General features: G+C 41.1%; 1 protein-coding gene across 1 annotated transcript in view; it reads right to left on the reverse strand.

The window, feature by feature from the left end:
• ADCY1 (adenylate cyclase 1) overlaps positions 1-25,303 on the reverse strand; it is a gene marked incomplete at both ends in the record, with an annotated part of 157,130 nt that overhangs the window by 57,404 nt on the left and 74,423 nt on the right. Inside the window, 2 exons of the mRNA XM_084279872.1 lie at positions 3,713-3,840; positions 20,357-20,468. Of these exons, the coding sequence (XP_084135998.1) occupies positions 3,713-3,840; positions 20,357-20,468 (240 nt within the window). The remainder of the gene's footprint in view (positions 1-3,712; positions 3,841-20,356; positions 20,469-25,303) is intronic.

Genomic DNA, 25,303 nt, shown 5'->3' on the forward strand with positions numbered 1-25,303 from the left:
AAAAAAAATCTATATTCTCTCTCGAGCAAAAGAATCCTTACTCCTAATGGCTGAGATAGTGGTCTCTAGAGGTCGGGAGTAGGACTTTTCTGGGTTGCTGAACCTCCTGGGACAGTTTCTCCACAGCTGAGGTGGCACGTCAGACCCACAAGAGTACAAGGCTCTGGTGGATACTGCTGCTCAGTGTACCCCAATGCCATTGGACCATGAAGGGGCAGAACCGATCTGTATTTCTGGAGTGACAGGGGGATTCCAACAATTGACTCTGCTAGAGGCTGAAGTGAGCTTAACTAGGAAGGACTGGGAGAAACACCCCATTGTAACTGGCCCAGAAACGTCTTCCATCTTAGGTAAGTATTATGTCCACAGAGGGTATTTTAAGGACCCAAAAGGGTACTGGTGGGTTTTTGGAATAGCTGCTTTGGAGACAGAAGAAATTGAACAACTGCGTGCCTTGCCTGGGCTCTTGCAGGATCCTTCTGTTGTGGGGTTGCTGAAGGTCGAAGAACAACAGGTGACAATACCACGACGGTGCACAGTCAACAATATGTATCAACCGAGATTCCCTGATCCCCATCCCTAAGCTGAATCATCAACTGGAGAGTCAGAGAGTGATCAGCAGAACCTGCTCACCTTTTAACAGTCCCATATGCCCATGCAGAAGTCCAATGGAGAGTGAAGGCTGACAGTACATTATCGTGGCCTGAATGAAGTCACGCCACCTACAGTTTGAATTGAACTCAAAGGCAGCCAAGTGGTGTGCCACAACTGACACTGCAAATGCTTTCTTCTCAATTCCTTTGGCGATAGAGTACAGGCCACAGTTTGCTTTCACTTGGTGAGGCATCAAATATACATAGAATCATCTGACTCAGGGGTAGAAACAAAGCCCCACCATCTGCCATGGTCTGATCCAGACTGCATTAGAAAAGCACCTGCAGTATATTGATGACATCATTGTATGGGGCAACACAGCTAAGGAAGGTTTTGAGAAAGGAAAAAAAAATAGTCCAAATCCTTTTGAAAGCTGGTTTTGCTATAAAACAACGTAAAGTCAAGGGCCCTGTGCAAGAGATCCAGTTTTTAGGAATAAAATGGCTGTATAGGTGTCATCAGATCCCAATGGATGTTAATAAAACAGCAGCTATGTCTCCACCAACCAACATAAAGAAGACACAGGCCTTTTAGGCATTGTAGGTTTTTGGTGAATGCATATCCCAAACTACAGTCTCATTGTGAGCCCACTCTACCACGTAAACCAGAAGAAGAACAATTTGCAATGGGACCCTGAGCAGCAACAAGCCTTTGAACAGATCAAACATGAGATAGTCCGTGCAGTGGCCCTTCGGCCAGTCCGGACAGGGACAGATGTTAAAAATGTGGTCTGCCAGCAAGAATGGCCCTACATGAAATCTCTGGCAGAAAGCACCAGGGGAGACTCGAGGTTGTCCGCTGGGGTTTTGGCATCAGGGCTACAGAGGATCTGAGGCCTGTTACACTCCAATAGAAAAGGAAATACTGGCAGCATATGAAGGGGTTTGAGCTGCTTCAGAAGTGACTGGAACGGAAGCCCAGCTCCTCCTGCCACCCCAACTTCCACTGTTGGCCTGAATGTTGAAAGGGAAGGCCCCTTCTACACACCATGCCACTGATGCTACGTGGAGCAAGTGGGTTGCACTGATTACACAGTGAGCTCAAATAGGGAACCCCAATCACTCAGGAATCCTGGAAGTGATCACAGACTGGCCAGAAGGCAAAGATTTCGGGATATCACCGGAGGAGCAGGTAATACGTGCTGAAGAAGACCCACCATACAACAAACTACTGGGGAATGAGAAGCAATATGCCCTATTCACTGATGGGTCCTGTTGCATTGTGGGAAAGCATCCAAGATGGAAGGCTGCTGTATGGAGTCTTACAAGACAAGTAGCAGAAGCCACTGAAGGAAAAGTTGAATCAAGTTAGTTTGCAGAGGTGAAAACCATCCAGGTATCCCTGTACATTGTTGAAAGAGAAAAGTGTCCAATGCTCTAACTCTATACTGAGTCCTGGATGGTGGACAATGCCCTGTGGGGGTGGTTGCAGCAACTGAAACAGAGCAACTGATGGTGTAGAGGCAAACCCATCTGGGCTGCTCCATTGTGGAGTGCTGCCCGGCTGGAGAAGCTTGTTGGAAAAGTATGTCATGTAAACGCCCATGTTCCTAGGAATCAGGCCACGGATGAACATCAGAACAACCATCAGGTAGATAAGGCTGCTAGGATTAGAGTGGCTCAGGTAGATCTAGAATGGCAACATATGGGTGAATTATTCCTAGCTCGATGGACTCATGATTCCTCAGGTCACCAAGGAAGAGATGCAACATATAGATGGGCTGGTGATTGAGGGGTGGACTTGACCATGGATGCTATCTCACGGGTTATCCATGAATGCAAGATGTGCTGCAATTAAGCAAGCTAAGCGATTAAAGCCTCTTTGGTATGGAGGATGTTGGATGAAAGATAAATATGGGGAGGCCTGGCAGATTGATTATACCACCCTCCCACAAACCCGTCATGGCAAAGGTTATGTATTTACAATGGTGGAAGCAACCACTGGCTGGCTGGAAACATATCCCATGCCCCATGCCACTGCCTGGAATACAATCCTGGGCCTTGAAATGCAAGTCCTGTGGTGACACGGCACCCCGGAAAGAATTGAGTCGGACAACAGGACTCATTTCTGAAACACTCTCATAGACACCTGGGCCAAAGAGTATGGCATTGAATCACATTCCTTATCATGCACCAGCCTCTGGGAAAATCAAACAATGCAAAGGACTTTTAAACTCTACACTGAATGCATTGGGTGGTGTGACTTCCAAACATTGGGATAGACATTTAGCAAAGGCCACGTGGTTAGTTAACTCTAGGGCTCTACCAATCGGGCTGGCCCTGCCCAGTTGAAAATTCCACATCCTGTAGAGGAGATAAGAGTCCCAGTAGTGGTATGAAGAATATATTGTGGAAGACAGTTTTGGGTTATCCCTGCTTCAGGCAAAGGTAAACTCATGTCTGGGATTGTTTTTGCTCTAGGACCTGGACTCTTCCCTTCTATGTAATGAAATAGATTTCCAGATCTCACTCAAGGTTCATATGCAGTTCTCTCACATTCATAGTTTTTGCCTTGGTAAACTAATAATCAATGAAGAACTCTCAAGCATAAAAAAAAATGGCAAGTGAATTTCACATTGCATTTCTGAAAAACAGAAGAAATTAAAGCTTTAAGCATGACATACAGAAAGGAGAAAGCAGCAAGCTATCATTTTGAGAATACAAACACGTGCAACATGCACATATCAGGACTGGCTTTGAGTTTACATACTGGTGTGCAAAATGAACAGTGTTTATCCATGCAAAATGAGAAATTGGACTCCTTTCTTTGTGGCAAATGGCAATAGGAATATTTCATTATTTCCTGGTATTTTTTTGTCCCCTAATCAATATGTGTATGTGCCTCTACATCCTTGTACCTGCGCACTTTTTCCTCACAGCTATTAAATAGAGCAGAAAATCGTACCTAGAATGACCCTTCCTAAAATCAGTATCCCGTGACTTGAAGGCAAGAGGACAGTACTAGAAGAAACTGCTGCTCTTCTGAGAACGCACTTCCTGAATGTCACAAAGCAGCTGCTGTAGCACTCCTGTCTGGGTTCACTGTGCACAGTACTTACGTGATGGTGTCAATCATATCCAGTCCCATCTCAACACAGCAATGGGCATGATCTGTTTTGGGTTGGGTCAATCCTGACACACAGTAGTAACAGTCCCCCAGAATCTTTATTCTTCTACAGTGGTTTTCCTTCAATAAAAACAGAATGACAAACATTTTATTGTTGTTATAAATATTCCAGTATTTACAGGATAAAATCTTAATCATAGAATCATAGAATGCTTAGGGTTGGAAGGGACCTCAAAGATCATCTAGTTCCAACCCCCCTGTCATGGACAGGAACACCCTTCACTAGATCAGGTTGCCCAAAGCCTCATCCAACCTGGCCTTAAACATTGCCAGGGAGGGGGCTTCCACAGCCTCTCTGGGCAACCTGTTCCAGTGCCTCACCACCCTCAATCTTCTCCATTACTATACAATCATTCAAGAAATCCTTTTGTGTTCAAATGAAGTGATCTATTGAATCATGGAATATACTGAGTTGGAATGGACCTGTAAGGATCATCAATTCCAGCTTCTGGCTCTACACTGGGCCAGCCAAGTCAGAGCATGTGACAGTGCATCGTCCACATGCTTCTTGAACTCAGTCATGCTCTATAGTTCATGAAATCTGGTTTACCTGTACAGAGTAGCTGACATATGAATATTTGGGGTTTTATTTATTTATAATACATATATACACACTGGAGATGATTCCTATGTTGTTCAACACACATGGGGTAATTCTGCTTAAAACCATAGTTCTGAACAAATATTATTCCCTTGCTCTCACATTAGGTCTGTACGAATTCAAGATCTGAAATGAGCCTTCACTTCTATATGAACCCAAACTAAAGGACTGAAGCCAAGCAACTACTGAATATCATGAAATGTTCGTATTCTGGGAAGCTTTTGCTTTATCTGGTTCCAACTTAGCAAGAAAGATGATGTATTTATCCGTAAAGATACACACACTTGTCTATTACTAATTCATAAATCATGATTTACAGTAAAGCATGATCAGTGTAAATTTGACACACTTGCAGATCAGAAAATACTGTCAGTTTACATTACCATCAAATTTATCTCCTGTTTGCCTACAGGTTAATTTGTACAGCCCAGGAGATCTGGCTAAATCTCTCCCATTTTGAAAAAAGAACGATGGCATGTGATGACTGCTTCATTGATCTGAGCACAAAGTTCATTTCTAAACAAAGAGCACATAATAAAATGCCTTTCATTAGGCAATTTAATTTATAATCTATGAAGACACATGAAGAGGTGATGGCATCCTTTGCAGCTGGTCTATGGCAACTTCTACCCATTTAAAGTATGGCACAGAAAATTAAATAATTTGATTAAATGAACGTGACTTACACAGCTGGGACTAGGCCAGAAAGTGCCATGCACAATTAGCTGTTGTGAATATGATGAGAGAGGATAAATAAAAATCTGATTCCTCCTGCAGCAGTGTGCCATGTAGATATGATTTCAGTGGCACAGAAAGCAGAAAAAAGAAAGGGATGGGTGAATGCAAAGTTTTGGAAAAAAAAATTTACAAATGCCCTCATCATACTGGTTCAGCTTCTCATCCAGGCACATATTCTCGCACCTACAAGAATCAAAGCTTTCCTTAACTGACCACACTCACCACACCATTACCCATATCCCAGCTCAGAAGCAATGGCTATGCCTACAGTGATGGTTTTTATTCTGAAATGTCATACACCAGCATTCAAGGCTTGTTATTACATATATAGACATCCTTGAGAGTAGCCCTGCTGAGAAGGACCTGGGTGTCATGGTGGACGAGAAACTTCACATAAGCCAGCAGTGTGCTCTTGCAGCTCGCAAGGCCAATGGTATCCTGGGCTCCATCAGAAGAGGGGTGGCCAGCAGGGACAGGGAGGTGATTGTCCCTCTCTACTCTGCTCTCATGAGGCCCCATCTGGAGTACTGTGTACAGATCTGGGGCCCACAATACAAGAAAGATGTAGAATTGTTGGAGAGGGTCCAGAGGGGGCCACGAAGATGATTATAGGGTTGGAGCACCTCCCCTACAAAGAGAAGCTGAGGGAGCTGGGCTTGTTCAGCCTGGAGAAGAGAAGGCTGTGGGGGGACCTCATTGCAGCCTTTCAGTACCTGAAGGGGGCATACAAACAGGAGGGGAATTGACTTTTTAAAAGGGTAGACAGTGGCAGGACAAGGGGGAATGGATTAAAGAGAAAGGAAGGAAGGTTTAGATTAGATATTAGAGGGAAATTCTTTACAGAGAGAATGGTGAGGTGCCAGAACAGGCTGCCCAGAGAGGTGGTGGATGCTCTGTCCCTGGAAGTGTTCAAGGCCTGGTTGGGCAACCTTGTGTAGATCCAGGCCTGGAGTTTGGTGGCCCTGCCTGTGGCAGAGTGGTTGGAACTCTATTGTCCTTGGGGTCCCTTCCAACCCAGACCATTCTATGATTCCATGATTGCACAGTCTTTGAGCTGCAGGCTTTCTCACACCTGTCTTTTCTCTAAAAGTTACCAAGTATTTAACAAATATTATAACATGAGAATTACCTCTGTTCAGGCATGGAAGAAGACATGCTACCATTATTTGGGAAAATTGGTTTGTTTACTTTTTATAAATTATGTAGAGCGCCATCTTTTTAGGTATGCTTATATAGTAGAAAAGGCTTTTCTAAAACTGACTACTTGACAGCTCTTCTGCTGCAGAGCAGGATTTTAAATAAACCAGTATTTATCATTGCTAATATATATTTTAGTGAATGTGAGCATAATTATTCTAAAAGCATTACCACCAAGGCTTTAGAGTATTTCCACAGCATATAGACACAAAATGCATCACCAATTTTACTTAGAGATTTAATTTAGGTATTTTGGCTAAATAGTGTAAGTACAATACTTATTGATTAAGTATCAATGCACACAAAGCAATATGCAGATCTCAAAATTTATCCTGACATAAACCAAGCCTTCCAACTCCAAGTTTTTGAACAGAAACCACTACGTTTTTCAATATGAACCACTAAGATTTTTTTTAGGAGAAACCACTAAATTATACTGCCAAAATAAATTTGGTTTTTTTTTAATTGTGGAGAAATCTTAAAGCAGTAGAGGGTCCTCAGTAGTTAAAGCTGGAAGCTACTTTTCAAAATAAATCCAGGTTTGGTTCACAACTAACAATTTTATATAAAGCCCTTTTCATCTTCCAATTTGGTGTGCATAATATGTGGCCTGGCAATGGTTATATGACCCAGCTGAACGTTATTCAGAAAATTCATTTCAGTAATCTGGGCTGGACAATACGTTCGTGTTAATCAATCAGTGTTCTCTCCTATTCAGTGTCACCTCCAAAATGGCTCATTTCTAATGACTTGGTTTTCTTAGACAGTTTACTGTGCTATAGAGCAGTACTGCACATTTCATAACAAAATACACAAAAATACTTCAAACTGGCACAGCAGAGTCTAGCAGCCTGGCAGACAGCTTAAGAAGGGAAAAAAAAAAACCCCAAACCAGAACTGAGCTTGATCCATTACCACTTTTCCAAGTCACTTTTTAATACTTGTGCAAGAGAATAGAAAAAAAAAAGGAATACAGCATTTTCCAGAGAGATATTAATTTTGATGGAAGACGTATAGCTAAATCACCTGTTTTTGAAACCACCACTCTGTTCCTTAACAGATATTATATTGACTCTCCTTATTTTTAATAATAAATCAATATATAGTATTGTTTGCTTTCTCAACATGTGAGGCAGACTTCCAGGAATGAGACAAGAGCAGCTTTTTAAGAGCAAGCTTTATAATGACTGATATGCAAATTAACAAAACAAACCCTTTCCCTCTCTTTGTTTCCTCAGCAACTTCTAAAGAAGCTCTTAACTTCGTAATATTTTTCACATTTGTGACAGTGATGAATTCAAGAGTGATTGCTAGTTACAAATTGTAATCACAGTTGATACAAGCAATGCCTGTTTAGAAACAGCTGATAATTTGATTTTATGCACAAGATAAAAAGCACCAGAGATTGTCCACCTGTGGTGTCTCACGGAGCCTAAGAATGCTGGAAACTCTTTAAGAAGGAAATTCTGGTGGCACAAGAGCAGGCTGTCCCCACGTGCCAGAAAAGGAGCCGACAAGGGAGACAACCAGCTTGGCTGAGCACAGAAATCTGGGTGGATATCAGAAAAAAGAGGAAAGTCTATGAGCTGTGGAAGAAGGGGCAGGCATCTCAGGAGGACTACAGGGATGAAGTAAGATCATGTAGAGAGAAAGTCAGAAGGGCTAAAGCCCAACTAGAACTCAGATTAGCCAATTCTGTGAAAGATAATAAAAAATCTTTCTACAGATACATCAACAGCAAAAGGAGGGCCAAGGACAAACTCCAGCCTTTACTGGATGCAGGGGAAACATTAGTGACAAAGGATGAGAACAAGGCTGAGGTTCTTAATTCCTTCTTTGCCTCAGTCTTTAATAGTAAGGTAAGATGTTCCCTGAGTATTCAGCCTCACAAGCTGGAAGACAGAGAGGGAGGGAAAGCAGGACAAAACTCCCATGATCCAGGAGGAAATGGTTAGAGACCTGCTAGGCCAATTAGACATTTACAAGTCTATGGAGCCAAATGGGATCCACCTGAGGGTATTGAGGCAGCTGGCAGCTGTACATGCCAAACCCCTTTCCATCATCTACCAGCAGTCCTGGCTGACTGGGGAAGTTCCACTTGACTGGAGGCTGGCAGATGTTACACCTGTTTACAAGAAGGGTCGGAGGGAGGATCCAGAAAACTCCAGGCCTGACAGTCTGACCTCAGTGCCAGGGAAGATCATGGAATAGGTCATCTTGAATGCTATCACAAAGCACATGCAAGACAACTGGGTAATCAGACCCAGTCAACATGGGTTTATGAAAGGCAGATCCTGTCAAACTAACCTGATTGCCTTCTACGACAAGGTGACCCACTTATGGATGAGGGAAGGGCTGTGGATGTAGTGTACCTTGACTTCAGCAAAGCCTTTGACACCGTTTCTAATAGCATTCTTCTTGAGAAACTGGCTACCACTGGCCTGGACAGGTGAACCCTCTGCTGGGTTAATAACTGGCTGGATGGTCGGGCTCAAAGACTTGTGGTAAATGGAGCTAAATCCCTCTGGAGGCTGGTCACAAGTGGTGCTCCCCAGGACTCAGTACTGGGTCCAGTTCTGTTCCATATTTTATGACCTGGATGAAAGGATTGAATGTTCCCTTACTAAGTTTGTGGATGACACTAAGCTGGGAGGAAGTGTTGATCTGTTCGAGGGTAGGGAGTCTCTTCAAAGGGATCTGAACAGACTGGATCAATGGGCTGAGACCAACAGGATGAGGTTCAACAAGTCCAAGTGCAGAGTCCTGTACTTGGGATACAACCCCATGCAACGCTACAGGCTTGGGGAAGAGTTGCTAGAAAGCTGCCTAACAGAGAAAGACCTGGGGGTGTTGGTTGACTGCAGGCTGAACATGAGCCAGCAGTGCGACCAGGTGGCCAAGGAGGCTAATGGCATCCCGGCTTGTATGAGAAACAGCGTTGCCAGCAGGTGGAAGGAAGTGATTGTGCCCCTGTACTTGGGATTGGTGAGGCCTCACCTCAAATACTGTGTTCAGTTCCGGGCCCCTCATGACAAGAAAGACATCGTGGTCCTGGACAGTGTCCAGAGAAGGGCAACCAAGCTGGTGAAGGGGCTGGAGAACAAATCTTACAAGGAGTGGCTGAGGGAATTGGTGGTGTTTTGCCTGGAGAAGAGGAGGCTGAGGAGAGACCTTACCCCTGCTTACAACTATCTGAAAGAACGTTTTAGAGAGGTGGATGTTGGTCTCTTTATCCAAGTGACAGGTAATAGGACCTGGGGGATTCACCTCAAAGTGCACCAGGCCAAGTTTAGATTAGACAATAGGAAAAAGTTCTTCACTGAAAGGGTTATCAGACACTGGAACAATGCCCAGGGAGGCAGCTGAGTCACCATCCCTGGATGTATTTAAAAGACTTGTAGATGAGGTGCTTAGGGATATGGTTTAGAAGCAGACAGGTATGGTTAGGCTTGATGATCTCAAAGGTCTTTTCCAACCTAGAGATTCTATGATTTTCAAGTGGATCTGCAGTATTTCTTCTGGCACAACTATCCATCACAGGGTTCGTCAGTGTGAAGTGGAATCCTAGCCTGGAAAGCAGAGAACACTTCAGAGCTGTTAAGGAGCTTTCTTTACCTTTCAGACAAGCACTTTATAAGGCTGTCAATTTTTCCTGTTCGGTATAGCAGGAGGGAGGGAGGAGAGACCTTCTGTTTCAAACAACCTCAATAGATCCAAAGTCAGAGATGCTCAGAACATTATTTTTGTTTCTTGCAACACTGTCGGGTATAAGAGCCTCTTTAAAGCTTTTACTTATTTTAGAGATGGCAGATGCGAACGCCGGAAAGAATCCTTGCTTTGCCTTCTGTCACTGCAACAAGCTATCTCCTTCAACATACTTGTGTGTCATGATGGTATGTGAGCAACTATCAGAAAGAGTCAAAGTGGAAATCCAGATAGACTACAACTTTTAAAAGCAAGACTTTAAAAGCTTCTTTTAATTTCATTTAACTTTTCTCTCTCACAATTACACTAACTGCAGTGGAATTACACCAAGGATGAGTCTGACTCTGTGTGACTTAATTACAATATATTTTATGTTTATTATACATATCCATTTCTTTTTTTTGCAAGGCTGCTAGCAACCTGGCTTCAGACTTTTACTATCCTACCCTCTTGGAATCAGAGACTATGAGTAGGAGGATTTTTATTTATGCACAAATTAGAAGGACACTTTCGTATTGTTCTTTACTAATAAAAACTGCCCCAGGTCAGGTAGCTAAAAAGACTTTTAACCACATCAAGTGAATTTGGGTTTAGTTATGCTGTGCAGAATAAGAGAAAATTTAATAAGGCCTACAAAAAGATGGATAAACAGTGATCCCCATTTTCACTAACTCAGATGCTACCAGTCTTACACTCTTCTAGAATGATCTTGGACATGAGTATTAATAACATATAGTTTTGTTTGGGCTAGAAAAATATGAGTGGAGTTTGGTCACTACCTGTGACACTTAGTAGTTGCAAAGTTAGTCTAAAAAAAAAAAACCCAAACCCAGGCTGAGTTATTGAAGTGTTGAGGTAAAAGGAAGGAGATCTACTAAGTCTGGACTTACACTGAAGGTTTTACTCCCTCAGAGGAAGGATTTGGCAACCTCACCAAATAGGCATTAGTGAGACCTCTGGGTATTGTCCCTGCATGCTGCAAATTAGTATAAGAGGAGCACTGCATGCAGCACAGGGAGCAGCTATTTAGCTCAAATAGCCCTTTGTGCCTCCCCCATCCATTCACTGCCTGAAACTGTTTAGGAGTCTGTGGGAGGAAAAACTCATTGCTTTGCTCGCTGAAAAAAATCAAAACCAAACAGCTCAATGTTTTCTCCATATACTGAAGGAAAGTGTTGGGTAGAGGGAAACTATCAAAATGCAAATCTCTGATGGCTCAGAATTAATTCTGCTGGAGGTAGTGGTGAACTATGAGGGCTGAAGAAAGAATATACTCTATTCTCCTGGTCCTGCTACTGCTGTCAAGAACTTCATCACTGGGGCCAGGCAGTGTCAGAGGAGGACGGTCACCTTCCTTTACAGATGTTCAAAGACTCAAAAGGAAGATCAGTGACTCTGAGGAAAGGATGTATCACAGAAGTACATTTGTGGTTTTCTCCCCTTCATAATTTTCCCTCTCATTTTCCTTCCTTCGTGTTTTATCAGTCATTTTCATTTGGAAAGCTCCATTCCAACAGCTTCCTCTGAGCAGCCAGCTAAGCTCAGAGCTGAACTGCATCTATCAGGTACACAAAGGGGATCAAGTTCATATCAATCTGTCTGGCATCATGGGTTTCAGGGGGACTACGCTAATTTATACCACCTGTCCCTCTAATCCTCAGGAACTCAAGTAATAATTCAATAATCATAGACTCATAGAATGGTCTGGGTTGGAAGGGACCCCAAAGATCATAGAGCTCCAATCCCCCTGCCACAGGCAGGGCCACCAAACTCCAGGCCTGGATCTACACAAGGTTGCCCAGGGCCCCATCCAACCTGGCCTTGAACACTTCCAGGGATGGGGCATCCACCACCTCTCTGGGCAGCCTGTTCCAGCACCTCACCACTCTCTCTGTAAAGAGTTGATTCTCCTGTTTGTATGCTCCCTTCAGGTACTGCAAGGCTGCAATGAGGTCGCCCCACAGCCTTCTCTTCTCCAGGCTGAACAAGCCCAGCTCCCCTGGCCTCTCTTTATAAGGGAGGTGCTCCAGCCCTCTAATCATCTTTGTGGCCCTCCTCTGAACCCTCTCCAACAGTTCTATATCCTTCTTGTATTGGGGGCCCCAGATCTGAACACAGTACTCCAGATGGGGCCTCAGGAGGGCAGAGTAGAGAGGGACAATCACCTCCCTGTCCCTGCTGGCCACCCCTCTTCTGATGGAGCCCAGGATACCATTGGCCTTCTGAGCTGCAAGAGCACACTGCTGGCTCATGTGAAGTTTCTCAGCCACCGTGACACCCAGGTCCTTCTCAGCAGGGCTACTCTCAAGGAGCTCTTCTCCCAGTCTGTATCTATGTCTGGGATTCTTCTGGACCAAGAGCAACACCTTACACGTCGCAGTGTTGGATCTCATTAGGTTCACTCGGACCCATCTTTCCAGCCTGTCAAGATCCCTCTGGATGGCTTCCTTTCCTTCTGTTGTGTCAACCACACCACTCAGCTTGGTGTCATCTGCAAACTTGCTGAGGGTTCACTCAATTCCATCATCCATGTCATTGATAAAGATGTTAAAGAGCACCAGTCCCAAGACAGACCCCTGGGAGACACTGCTTGTCACTGGCCTCCACCTGGACACAGACCCACTAACCACCATCCTCTGTCCACGTTCTTTCAACCAGTTTCTTATCCACTGGATGGTCCACCCATCAGATCCGTGGTGGGGCACTGTGTCAAAGGCCTTGCACAAGTGCAGGTAGATGACATCGGTTGCCTTCCCTTTATCCACTGATGCTGTCACTCCATCATAGAAGGTCACCAGATTGGTGAGGCACGACCTTCCCTTGGTGAAGCCGTGCTGTTTGTGCCGAATCACCCGCTCATCCCTCATGTACTTCAACATGTCATCCAGGAGGATCTGTTCCATGATCTTCCCAGGCACAGAGTGAGGCTCACTGGCCTGTAATTCCCTGGGTCTTCATTGCTCCCTTTCTTATAATTGGGAGTGATGTGAATAATCAAGGCTAACTGCATCACAGTTACAGTCCTTTCTTGGTTATTACAGTATAAAGTGACTTGGGTGGGAAGAAAATGCTAAGTTCCTCTAGAACTCCCCAAAGACATAAAATAGCAATAAAATGCATTCTTTATTTATCTCTCTTCACAAACTTAAAACTTCATTCTACTGCCCAAAAGGTCTGGAGAGAAGACAAGATAGATTCACCACTGTTACCACTGCAGCTTATTTTCAGTGTATTTAGCATGTGTAACATATTTAACATTTATAGCACTTTATGCTTAAGTGTTATTAATCTCAATAGAAAATTGGCTTAAAAAGCTTTGAATCACTCTAGAAGTTAACACAAATTTATCTATATTACATGTAATACAGACACAAAAAAAGACCTGCAGAAAGAATAGTTGTTTTCTACTACATCCCCTAAAGCTGAAATGACATTTCTGTTCCGTTTCATTAAATTTGTCCATTATATTGGAATGGAAGTGGAAAAAGTGTATTTTGGCTATCAATCTGTATGAATATATGCATCCATACACATATATGTGCATGTACAACATGCATGGACACACAGTTCTGCAACTTCCCTACACTCTCTTGCATATACACACAATGTATGCAATAAATGCAAAGTTCAATATTCATCCTCTGGACTACTTATATACTAACCAAGGTGGCTAAGCCTGATGGTTATGGGCCAGACACCACTTCTGAGCTTCCCCCACCCCCTCATTTCAACAGATTTGAACACATACAGACAAAAGATATGTGGGAGCTGATACCTGTTCCCAGAATTACTAGTCCACTCCTTTCTTTATGTAAGGGACTAGATATATGCCTTAACAATTGCCAACAGAACCATACCCTCTCTCTTTCTTCTCTCTAACCCTCCCCCCCTCTTTCCTCTCTCTCAATCACCATAAAACCTCATCACCAGACACCCATTTAACAAAGTGAATTCCACCCATCACGAAGGGATATACATCTTTTATACCTCAAAGTGGGTTATCTCAAAGCATGTATCCCAAGTCCTCTGTGCATGTGACCAGAACCAGGGTCAACTGAAGGACAAAGTGTGAGGGGGCTCAGGACCCTCTTGAACTTTTGGGGACGCTCTGCAATCGGCAATGGACATACATCCTGCTACCAGGTGGGAGGTGTGGCTATGCCAAGAACTTATTGACTATGCAATGAGATAACACTGTAAAAAGGCAAGACCAACAAAAATGGGGAGGAACGTTGCCCCACTGGACCTGAAGACAGCGTCTGATGTGATGCTGCAGATCCATGGTGGTAGCTATTGCACTCACTCTCTATCTTTCACTCTTTTCTCTTTCTTAACCCCTGCTCTTGCACTCTTCTTGTGGGCCAAATAAAGTGACTTGACTCTTGACTCCATTTTGAGTTGTAATTCTGTTCCTGAGAATTGTGAAGACCTGGTCACAATAAAACACCTAATTGCACCTCACTCAGGGGTTAAGCTCAGCCACCCCTGCCACCCGGAGCAATCTGAGGTCGGTTGGAATGCAAGGGGATTTAACGTCTGCCAAATCAGTCTATCTGGTTCTGGATCGTGACATGTTATGAGAGGTACAGTGAAGGCCTGTGGAAGGTTTGTGGGCTACCTGTTCTGTGCATTGCCATTCTCACAATAAATTCTTTCCCTTCTCCATATAGAGAGTAATTTTATGAAAGTACAAGGTTACATGTTTAAATGTCCTGGAGAGTAAGAACCTATGTAAGAGTCACATCTGTTAATTTACTTGAAAATGAAAAAAGGATTTTGGCAAGAATATTTAGTATGATCATATACAAGCATAGGCATGGTTATCTCATTCCCAGCTTTCATTAAGTATTCTCTAAGATGCAGTCTTTTTATGAGGAGAAATATCTCAGGAGAAAAAAACCTAAACTAAATACACTATAAAATGTCAAAAAACTAGTATCTTCATTTCAGAAAAGGGATGTTTTTCCAAATTCTTCTGTAGACAACACAATAGGTAGAATTTTAAAAAGATCTGTCACAGTTGTAAATGAACGAATATATGAAATTTGGTCATGCTGCAAATAAAAAAGCATGGGAAATCTTCAAGAGCTGATCAATGGAAATGTCCATTCTACTCTATTTGGCAGAATTACTAAAAAATGATGGTGTGTGAAGAACTAGTAAGATATTTTATACAGTTGTCATAAATAAAATAGTTTCCAGAAAGATTTCCATATCAAGGAGATAAAAAGTTTGGCTTGAGAAAAGCAAATCTGACTGTTCTCAGGATAGTGTTTTTGGACTCCAAGGAAGGAGTCATGCCCCCCATAGGCTGAGGAGACATCCTGATGGCTGCTCCCCTGATGCACTGCTATGCCCCATATAAAAAATCCACACATGAGTGAAAGGTTCTAGGTAGAACTGTACATGCAGGGTATACTGGACAGCTAAAATATACATCTGGGTTATCAGTCAACTGCCTTTACAACAATGAAGTGAAACAGGTACTTCTGGAATGCAATCAGACTTCCCCCTTGGATCATATACATTGAACTCCACAACTACCTTTCTCTATGCTTACTCCACAAGGAGTCAAAACAATTTGTTTCAGCACAAATGCCCACACTGCAAGCATCTAAAGGTGATCAGAATAGTCCAATACAGTTCTATACAATCACACAAATATCAGATTTGCAGAATATAAACTCCAGAAGAATTTGGTAATTCCCCACAAGCATGCAAATGATGACAAGAGTTATGACAGAGAATTGCATACCAAGCATAGTATGCTCTTACCTAAAAACTACCATAAAGGAGGTTAGGCAGATCCTAACTTCTGTGCTACCTACCCATTTATATGCTCCTACAATGTTTCAAGTGTGTGACATTATCTTCTTCCCTGGAAAACTGTCCCACAGGCACTTACTTTAGCTTCACTCCACACACACTTCATTAGTCCCTGATCCTATAGTGTTGCAGACATATGCATTAACTTACATGTAAGGTCTGCCTCAGTGGGATCCTCTGTCTGCACTACCAACACAACTTGGGGAGACAAGTCTCCTTAAATTAGCCTTTGTAAATCTCAGATTTGCAGAATTGCCCCCTAGTGCACGCTTACCTACTTCCAAAGTGTTTCATGCTGAAAGTTTGTTTACCAGCACTAACTTTCCCATCTTAACCAGCCCACAAGAGTTTGTTCATTTGATATTTTAAAAATACATCATCACTATCTTCATATAAACTAAAGGCATTCTATAGATTCAATATAATCAGTTTCTTCAAGTGATTGCTTCCAGCAATAGCTAGTTCAAAAGCACAGCACAGGACTACTCTTGACGCAGTAAAAAAAAAAAACAGCAGAGAAAATTATTAAAAATCTTACTTAAGGCTCAGCAGCAACATTGTTAAGTTCATTAACTTTGAGGCTGAAGGGTACAAACAACCACTTCAGTAACATGGAAATTTGTAAAGTAGGGACACTTAACTAGATCAGGTCACACAAAGCTTCATCAAGCCTGACCTTTAATACCCTCAGGGATGGGGCCTTCACCACCTCTCTGTGCAACCTGTTCCAGTGTTTCACCACCTTCACAGTGAAAAATTTCTTCCTAATGTCTAATCTAAACCCACCTTGCTCCAGTTTAAAACCATTACCACTCAGCTAATCACTACATACCCTTACAAACAGTCCTTCCTCAGCCTTCATGTAGGTCACCTTCAGGTACTGGAAGGCCGCTAAAAGGTCTCCCCTGAGCCTTCTCTTCTCCAGGCTGAACAAGCCCAACTCTTTCAGCCTGTCCTTGTTGAGTAGGTGCTCCAGCCCTCCGATCATCCTTGTGGCCCTCCTCTGGACCTGCTCCAAGAGTTCCATGTCCTTCTTGTGCTGAGGGCTCCAGAGTTGGACACAGTACTCTAGGTATAGCCTCACAAGAGCAGAGTAGACAGGGAGAATCACCTCTCTCAATCTGCTAGCCACACTTCTTTTTATGCAACCCAGGATGCAGTTGGCCTTCTGGGTTTCAAGCGCACATTGTTGGCTCATGTAAGAGCCAACTGAAGATACACATAACTGAAGATATACATAACTGCAAAACAAGGAAGTGGTGTGTGTCAGTCTGGCTAAAAGATGAAGAGCCAGAAGTGTAATAAAAAAGTAAGACTCTCCATTCAGAATTTCAAAGTTCTCTTCTAGTGATGTCATTTGAAAAATGCATATACTTCACATATCCTTCTCCACTTTTAAATAGAAAGTCTTAGAAGTTCAAGATGCAGTAACATGGAAATTGAAAGGGAAATAACTGAATCTGTAAACACAAGATTAGATGAAGGAAGGTGAGAAAATTCTACCACAGAAATGAACAATTAAAGATTAAAACTTCTCTAAAAAGCAAACCTGTTTCGTTATAGAAGCATAGAATCATAGAATGGCATGTGTTGGAAGGGACCCCAAGGATCACAGAGCTCCAACCCCCAGTTATTCAGGATGCTGTAAAAATGCCTCTTCGATTAAGATGAGTTGTTACAGCTAAAATATTCTAGGTGTAGCTGAACTGTACCACAAGATAGTGGAGCTGTGACCATGAAGAGTACCTGAGACCAGGGACATGAGGAACTCTGTGTGATGCTACTAGGGTAAATGCAGCCTTGAAAGTCTCCCTTTTTTGCAGGAAATCCATGGCACAGCTAAAGCATGAAGAATGAATGCACTGAAATATACAATATATATATAAATATAAAGCAGCAAGGCACTCTGCCTAAGTGTCATTTTGTCAAATCCTTGGAACATAAAAAACCACAAAGTGCAAATTATTGTATCATTAAAATTTGTCATTCTTACAATTAAACTGATGAATGACAAACTGGAAGCTAGCTACAGTGTTGAAAGTTAATTGCAAGGCATCTGAAGATCTCATGCTAAGATCAGTTTTTTAAAGGATTCATTGATAATATAATATGTAATGCAGAATGGCTATCATTAGGGCAAAATCTGAGACAGTATAGAGCTACTTTGGTTAACTAAAACTGGAAGAAAGTGAGAAACTTCAAAATTAAGAGCCTGAACAAAGTAAACTAAGTCTGAATCGCAGTTAAAATACAACAGAAATCAATGCAAATTCATTTCTATTTGAAAGGTAATTTTCTTTATATTTCTTTAAATATGAGCTCTAAAGGCAATTTTTTTCCTATTTCTCATTGGTTTTATGAAAAACTTAACTAACTGCATATATTCAGAAAGGTGGCTTCTTATCATCATGTACAGTACAGAGGGAACCTCCACAGAACAGACAAACTTACCCAAAATTGTTATAGAAAATCAGGGTCCCTAAATACTGTAACATTACACATACTTCGGTAACCAGACACACAAATGAACCCTGAGGCATTGATAACAGTGCCTGTCCCTGTAGATTCACTGTTACTCATGTTTGTTTAGCTTTGTATTTTTGAGATTCTGTTTCTTTAAAGTGACTAAATTTGGCCCATAGACTCAAAAGTTACTAAGGAGACCAAATGTGAATAAGCTAAGATTGTTTCTTTAAGAAACTGAACAGTGCTATTGTGAACATAGAAAACATGCCATTATTTGAAGTATTGTATTCTGATCACCTCCTCTCCTAACAGAGTTCAAAGTCTCAGTGATTTATAAGGTAATGTAACCTGTACAAGATAAGCGTTTGAAAAACGTATTTTTTTCCAGAGGTGAATAAAAAAGAAAGGACATGATAAAAGAACAAATAATTTCTACTAGGGAGCAAGATCAGGAATTTTCTTCCCTCTCTATCAACTGAATGCACAAGCAACTTTCAAAGGAGTTGAATGACAATTAATTGAAATCTAAGGTTCCTCTTCAGAGCTCCCTGTCACATGCTGTAACTATATTTGAAGCTATTGTGATGCAAAAAAGGAAAAGCATTTCAAAAAGAACAAAACTATTTGCCTTACCAAAAACATCCAACAAACAGCATATAGAAAGAGACTTGTTGACACTTGGTGGGTGAAATTCAGTAATGAAAGTAGAGGAGATTATTTGAATTTTTAAAGTAATTTAAGCTCTTTACAGTGAACAACTATATGGCCATCCCTTTAATTTCTAAGGTATATACCTATGAAGTGCTCTGGGCTGGGGACCTGTGGTTTCCATAAGGCACTGCCAATAGTCCCAGTAATCCAGTGTTGACACAAAAATAATTGTGTTCCGAAGTCATACCAAAAAATGCACCTAGGATCTAAGTTAATCTGCTTTTATTGGAAAACAGGAACACACAACAGTTCCTCTCTGCTATTACTTGAACATCTAGTGTAAATCAGGGCATAACACTTGATCAAAAAACAATAATTAAGAATAGGTCTTCCTCAACATGGCATCTTGTAGAGCAGAAGATTTCTGTCTCCTTGGGGTCCCTAAGACCCGTTTATCAAGAAGAAACCCTAGATGCAAAAATGTCCACTGGCTTCAGATCTCTCATGTGGAAGATTACATCAAGAAGTGAGTTTAGATGATGTTTATGTTGGGGACCCGAAGAAATACGTTCTTTTGGTTGTAGATCAGAGCCTGAAGACTAGATAACTTGGATAGTGAAAGACCATAATTTATGTAGAATTGATACTTCTCAGCAATGAAGGTTCTGAGAACATGGCTGGCAAACAAGATAGATTTGATGTTTTGTTTTTTAAAGAGGAAAACACATTTTCAGCATACTGTTAAATGTAATTCAAAACAAAATGTGCAACTTTTTCAGGCACATTCATTCCTCTCATATCTTGTCAGATTCTTGTGGTACTGCTAGGAGTCGTAGGCAAGGAACATTTCTCTCATTTTCTTTTCCTTGGGGAATCTGGCACAATGTAAGTGCAACGACCAAAACATAAGCATCAGTTATGACATGGATCCCATCTTGCCTACAGCAGTGTCTCTGAAAAGCTGTAATTATTTCTGTGACAAGGAGTGCTCTCTGTGAAGAACTAATTTTACTCTCTAGCTTCTGATTATCACAGAAAGTATTTTTATGCCATACTGCCAATATTAATATTTTCCTTATCCTGTTATTTTCTATGCAGAATAGAAATGGAAATATTGAAATATCTTCTCTATTTTGTGCAAACAAAACCAATGAAGAACACTGATGACCTCCAAAAAGGGGGGAAAGAAAGTATATTTTCAAATACTTAAATTTCTTTCCTAAACAATTAAACTAGACTGTTTTCTCTCTAGAATATTAATAAAAAACGGAAGCTTTAGAAATTCATGACACACTGGGCTAAATTAGTCTTAAATAGATTTCTAACATGTAACATACATCAGTTTTTAAGAAGGGAATTTAAATTAAATTGAAATAAGAATGTTGTACTTACTGTAGCTAATTCATCAAATTTGCCAAAGAGTTCATTCAGTAGCTTCACCAGCTCTTGAGCAGTACACTGTGATGCCAAACTAGTGAACCCCACAATGTCTGCAAACAAAATGCTGTAAAGAAGAAAAAAGATATAAATACAGAAGATATCTTCAAATCCTTGTTATCTTCTTTCATACCACAACAAACAAACTCAAAGAAACCCAGAAAAGCTACCAGTAAAGTGCTAGTATGAACATAAATGGCAAAGATTCAGACAAATAGGCATCAGTCTAGTGCTGTCAACTGTTGTAGAGAACCCTGGGACACTTTCCATGCTGAGATACCTATCCTATATACCTATTTTAGGTAGATATGGCAATGGATCTCATTCCAGGGGTTCCCCCATGAGCACTCCAGGAGCATAGAAAAAAAAAGTAGTTTCTCTTCTTTACAGCTGGGATCTTCCCAGCTGAATTGGTTTCAAAGGCAGTTTCTGCATTGTTAGAGTTCCACAACCACACTGATAAAGACTTGCATGTGGTTTACTAAGTACTTAAAGGCATGAGTTTTTAATTTGTGTACGGTAGGCCTGTGGTGTGGTCTTACTTCTCTCCCTGGGAGAAGCTAGCATTCAGTGTCAGGCCAGGGTTCTCTGTACTGTGCTGCATGGCCCAGTAAGTGTCCAGCTTCCATCAATCTTAGCAAGGTTTTAATGTCCAACAGTATAATCATGTCTGAACAATTCCTACTCATCTGTGATGATCAAGGGAAATAGCTGAAAGAAGCGCAGATACTAGGGACAGAATAAAAATTCTTGAGCAGATCCTGAAACTTAAAAGACTGTGGAGCTGTGATCCTTTTAATTTTTCAGATTTCTTCATCTGTTGGCAGAGGCCCAGAGCCCACTGCAGGAACATAATGCATTTATCTCCAACACCCAGACTACAAATATCAAACAATTCTTTATTTATGCAAATGTTAACAAACAGTCCCATTGTTGTGAGTTCCCGTGTCCAATATCCACGTTTTGGAAAATAATTTGTATCTGGGGCTTTGGAAGTGCGGAGAGGCGCTGGGAACAGACTGCACACCAATATGGTTAAAAGCAACCAGCTCACTTTATTCAAGCCGGTAGCTGTTTGTATACATCTGAGGGTTACATAACTAGGGGCCAGAATAGGGGGGGGGAAGGCCATCTGCACCAGGTCTTTATCTCCACAATAGAATTTCGAAGTACCAAGAGATCTCCTTACAGGTTCTCATTCCCAAGGTTTTCAGCCCCTTGTTAGTGAATTCTTACGGCTGTTTTTGCAAGCCCAAGTAGCTGTGGCTCTGATCAGCTAGTCAGGCTCCCACATCCCATGCTACATGGCCTAGGTATATGACATAGTGTAAAATTTAGCTTTCAAATTGTAAGCTAAATTAAGCATTATGTACTCCCTCTCATCAGACCTTCACTCTATAAATAAAACAGCAGATGCTAAAAAAGCAAGACTAACAAGTCTACCATTTCCCATTCACCACAACCAAGTCTAAACTGTCCAAATAAGCCACAAAGAAGAGCAATTAGAACTCCTGACTCATCATCAATTTCTATAATTTCATTTAACCCAGTTGCCAAAATCCCTTGTCTATCATAACAGGTTAGGTAACATATCCCAGCACAAAATCAACTCATCCAAAGTTCAATGACTTTAATATCCAAACAAAACCTCTATGTTGTCATGTTAACACTTGGGGCAGTCTCACCATTCTCTTCTCCTGTGAGCATGCTTTATGTGAACATTGTTCACAGTGGCCACAGTTCAGGGAGAAATAGCTACTACATTCCTATGCTGTTTAAACACAACACAAAGGCATCTTAAAAATAAAACATCAATCGTTTAGATAATTTTACTGATTTTTGTCTATGCCATCATGAATGTGAACCAACAAAGTGATGGGTAAGGTAAAAGGCATTAACAGAGTGAAATAATGCCACTAAAGTGCTCTGGATATTTGGAGGTCTACTTATTCTCTTAATTCTGAGGAATAAGGATTGACATCCTTGTTGTCCAACAGCCTTAGACTGGTCTTTCTGTAAACTCATCAGTTAATATCAAAACATCATCCTAATTCCTTGAAGATTTTCAAGTGTACTCAAACATGCATGAAGCTCTTCAATACAGTTTGTTTTATGACCCATATTCTTTATAACCTAAATGTACATCAGAATTCATAGTGTCAAAAAAGAGAAAGGAAAAAACCAATTAGTTATTGCAGTCCAATATTATCATGATTTTTAATTAGATACTGTTAGTATGGAGGGGGACCACAGATGCTCTTTTATAACAACAGCTTCTGCTAGCCTCTCTGCCATTTTACATCTCATCATTTGCACATTCTATATATTGATTGCTTTATTTTTCTATTTCAGTTTTGTTTCCCAATATAACCACATTTACATTAACAGCAGTATCTCCTGCAGCACCAACAACATCCTCTTGAAAAAAATTAGCATTTGGGTTGGTGGGTAGGCCTTTAAGGTAATGTTATCTGTTTACCAAGGTCTTTAGCAGTGAAGAACATACATACCAACCATAAATATCCAATGTTTGTGGAGACTATATCACAATATCTTAACTAACAGAGCAATCATGCTGTTGACATGCACACATACATAAAAACCTCTCAAGTTAGTTAAGCACAGAGTACAGGAAGCATATTAGTGGATAATTATTCAATTAATGAAGTTATTTTACATATGACTACATTAAAAATTCAGTATGGGAACCTCACTAATTCTTTAAATATTTAAAAAATGCTTAGCTCGGAGAATTTGATACAAAACATTTGCAATTATACAAAAAAGTGAAGTCCATAAAGGTACTCACAATACCTAATTGGACATGTAATTGCAAATTTAGGTAAAATACATAATTATTGTGTGCTGAGACAGAGTTTTAATTGTTATGCTTGCAAACTATTTCATACTGCCATTATATGCATGTGTATATTTTAAAGCTAATGGAATGGGTTAGATATATAATTATTGTTACATTTTCTTGGCATAAGATTTTTTTTTAATGTACTTCTTCCTTACAGAATTTGTAACTGACTTAATACAATATTCCTAAAATGTGCAAAGTATAACTCCTGTATCTGGACAAGGCACAGCAGAGAGGGACAATGCTGTAAGTACAAGTCCTGCCCTTTTTTTAGAGAAATTCTGCTCATTTCTACCACCATAAAATGTTACAACCACAGCAATTGCTTCATTTCTTTTGAAAGTAGGCTGAAATGCAAATGACCCAATCTCATTTTTCAGCAGGGATGGTAGAAAACAGCCAGTGGATGACCAGGGGCTTTGCAGACCCAAAGTGCAACTGGGACTGTGAGCCTGCTGCTTTCATGGTCTGTTGCCACTCAGGGGCTGCAGTCGTGAGGAGGGTGACTCCCTCTCAAACACACAGCTCTGATATTCTAAAACTGGCATTGAAAATCATTATCCAGTTAATTTTGTTTTAGTTGGCATGCTGACCAGTATTAATTATTTCTTCTACTTTGTCTGTTGCCCCTTCCATTACTACTTGGACTGCAAGTGGTGTGAGGCAGTGCCAACACTTACTTTTTATTTTACAATGTCTAAAACAAGTTAGAGCAGCATCTTGGTCAGGGACACAAGCTTTTGACTATGGAGTCAAATCACCCACCTGATGCAATAAACACTTTTTTCCCTGGGATGTCCTACTCTGGTTTTTGGAATATGACACAGAAGGTCTTTACCAGGAGGTGGCAAAATCTGCCACTGGGAGTTAGAACAGAATAGCGATTATAGTTCTTGCTGTGTCCATGAAAATCATAAGGCTACTAAAGAGAGGAATGGTAAGACACACAGTACCAGAGTTCTAGTGATATGCCTGAAGTGTTTCAAGGGCTAAGCCTGTTTTCAAATGTATGAAAATATATCACCTGTTTCTCAGCAGAACACAAACTAACACTTTCCTTTATCTGGATATATTATTTACACCAAAATAACAGGAGCCTTACATATAGTTATTTAATGTCTAATATTGACAAACTTAGGAAAGTTAAGACAAAGCAACTACAGGACTGACATCAGTGTTAAGGTGGCTTAATCACTCCTGTAGATGTACGCATTCAAGAGGAAGGTAGCCTTGGTTCACTGTAACTTAATCACTAACTTCCATGGAGGATCACATCCTCAGAGCAGATTAAAATAGAGCAAACTAGGGCTGCCATATATATGCATGAAAGAGTCCTCCTAATGGTATGGTATGCAAAGGGACAATTCACAGTGACTGAGGTAATTTTATTAAGAAAAAAACCCGGATATATAGAAACAAGAAATAAGAAGCTACCCATTAGCAATTGTTTCTCTTGATGACTGTTCAGGGATATGACTCTCTGTGCTTTAATTCCACAGAAATCTAAACAATGCCATTGGGGCACTCTGGTGGGAAAAAGAAACCCACAACACCACCCCACCCCCCCCCCCCCAGAAAAAAAGAAAAAACAAACCCGACCAATCTCGGTTAAATTTCAACTATTAAAGAAAGAAGATAAATGAAACTGTAAAGAAACTGAAAACATAGGATGAGGGTTACTTCTGTTTGTTCAACAGTGTACCTGTCCATGATTCAAACACTGTTCTCCATGACAAATGGTGTAAACTGGAGAGTTAGCATGACTATGTACTTATTACAGTGCTACACCTGGTGTTGCCTCATTGCCCAGGGGCTCAGCAATACTCTTATTCCACAACTGACCCAAGGGACCCCAAGCAGCTATCATTCTCTTTGCTTGTGTGCTACACCAAAACCTTTGCAATCTAATGCTCTTTGAGCTATTCAGCATTTGTCCTTTAGTTTTCAGTCATTTTTCAGGATTTCAGTAGTTTTCAGCATTTTACCAGTAAATTCACAGGATCGGAAAGATTGGCTAATCTGGTAAAAATTTAAATCAC

The sequence above is a fragment of the Gallinula chloropus genome (assembly GCF_964237585.1).
Source record: "Gallinula chloropus genome assembly, chromosome: 2".
Classification (NCBI taxonomy): domain Eukaryota; kingdom Metazoa; phylum Chordata; class Aves; order Gruiformes; family Rallidae; genus Gallinula; species Gallinula chloropus.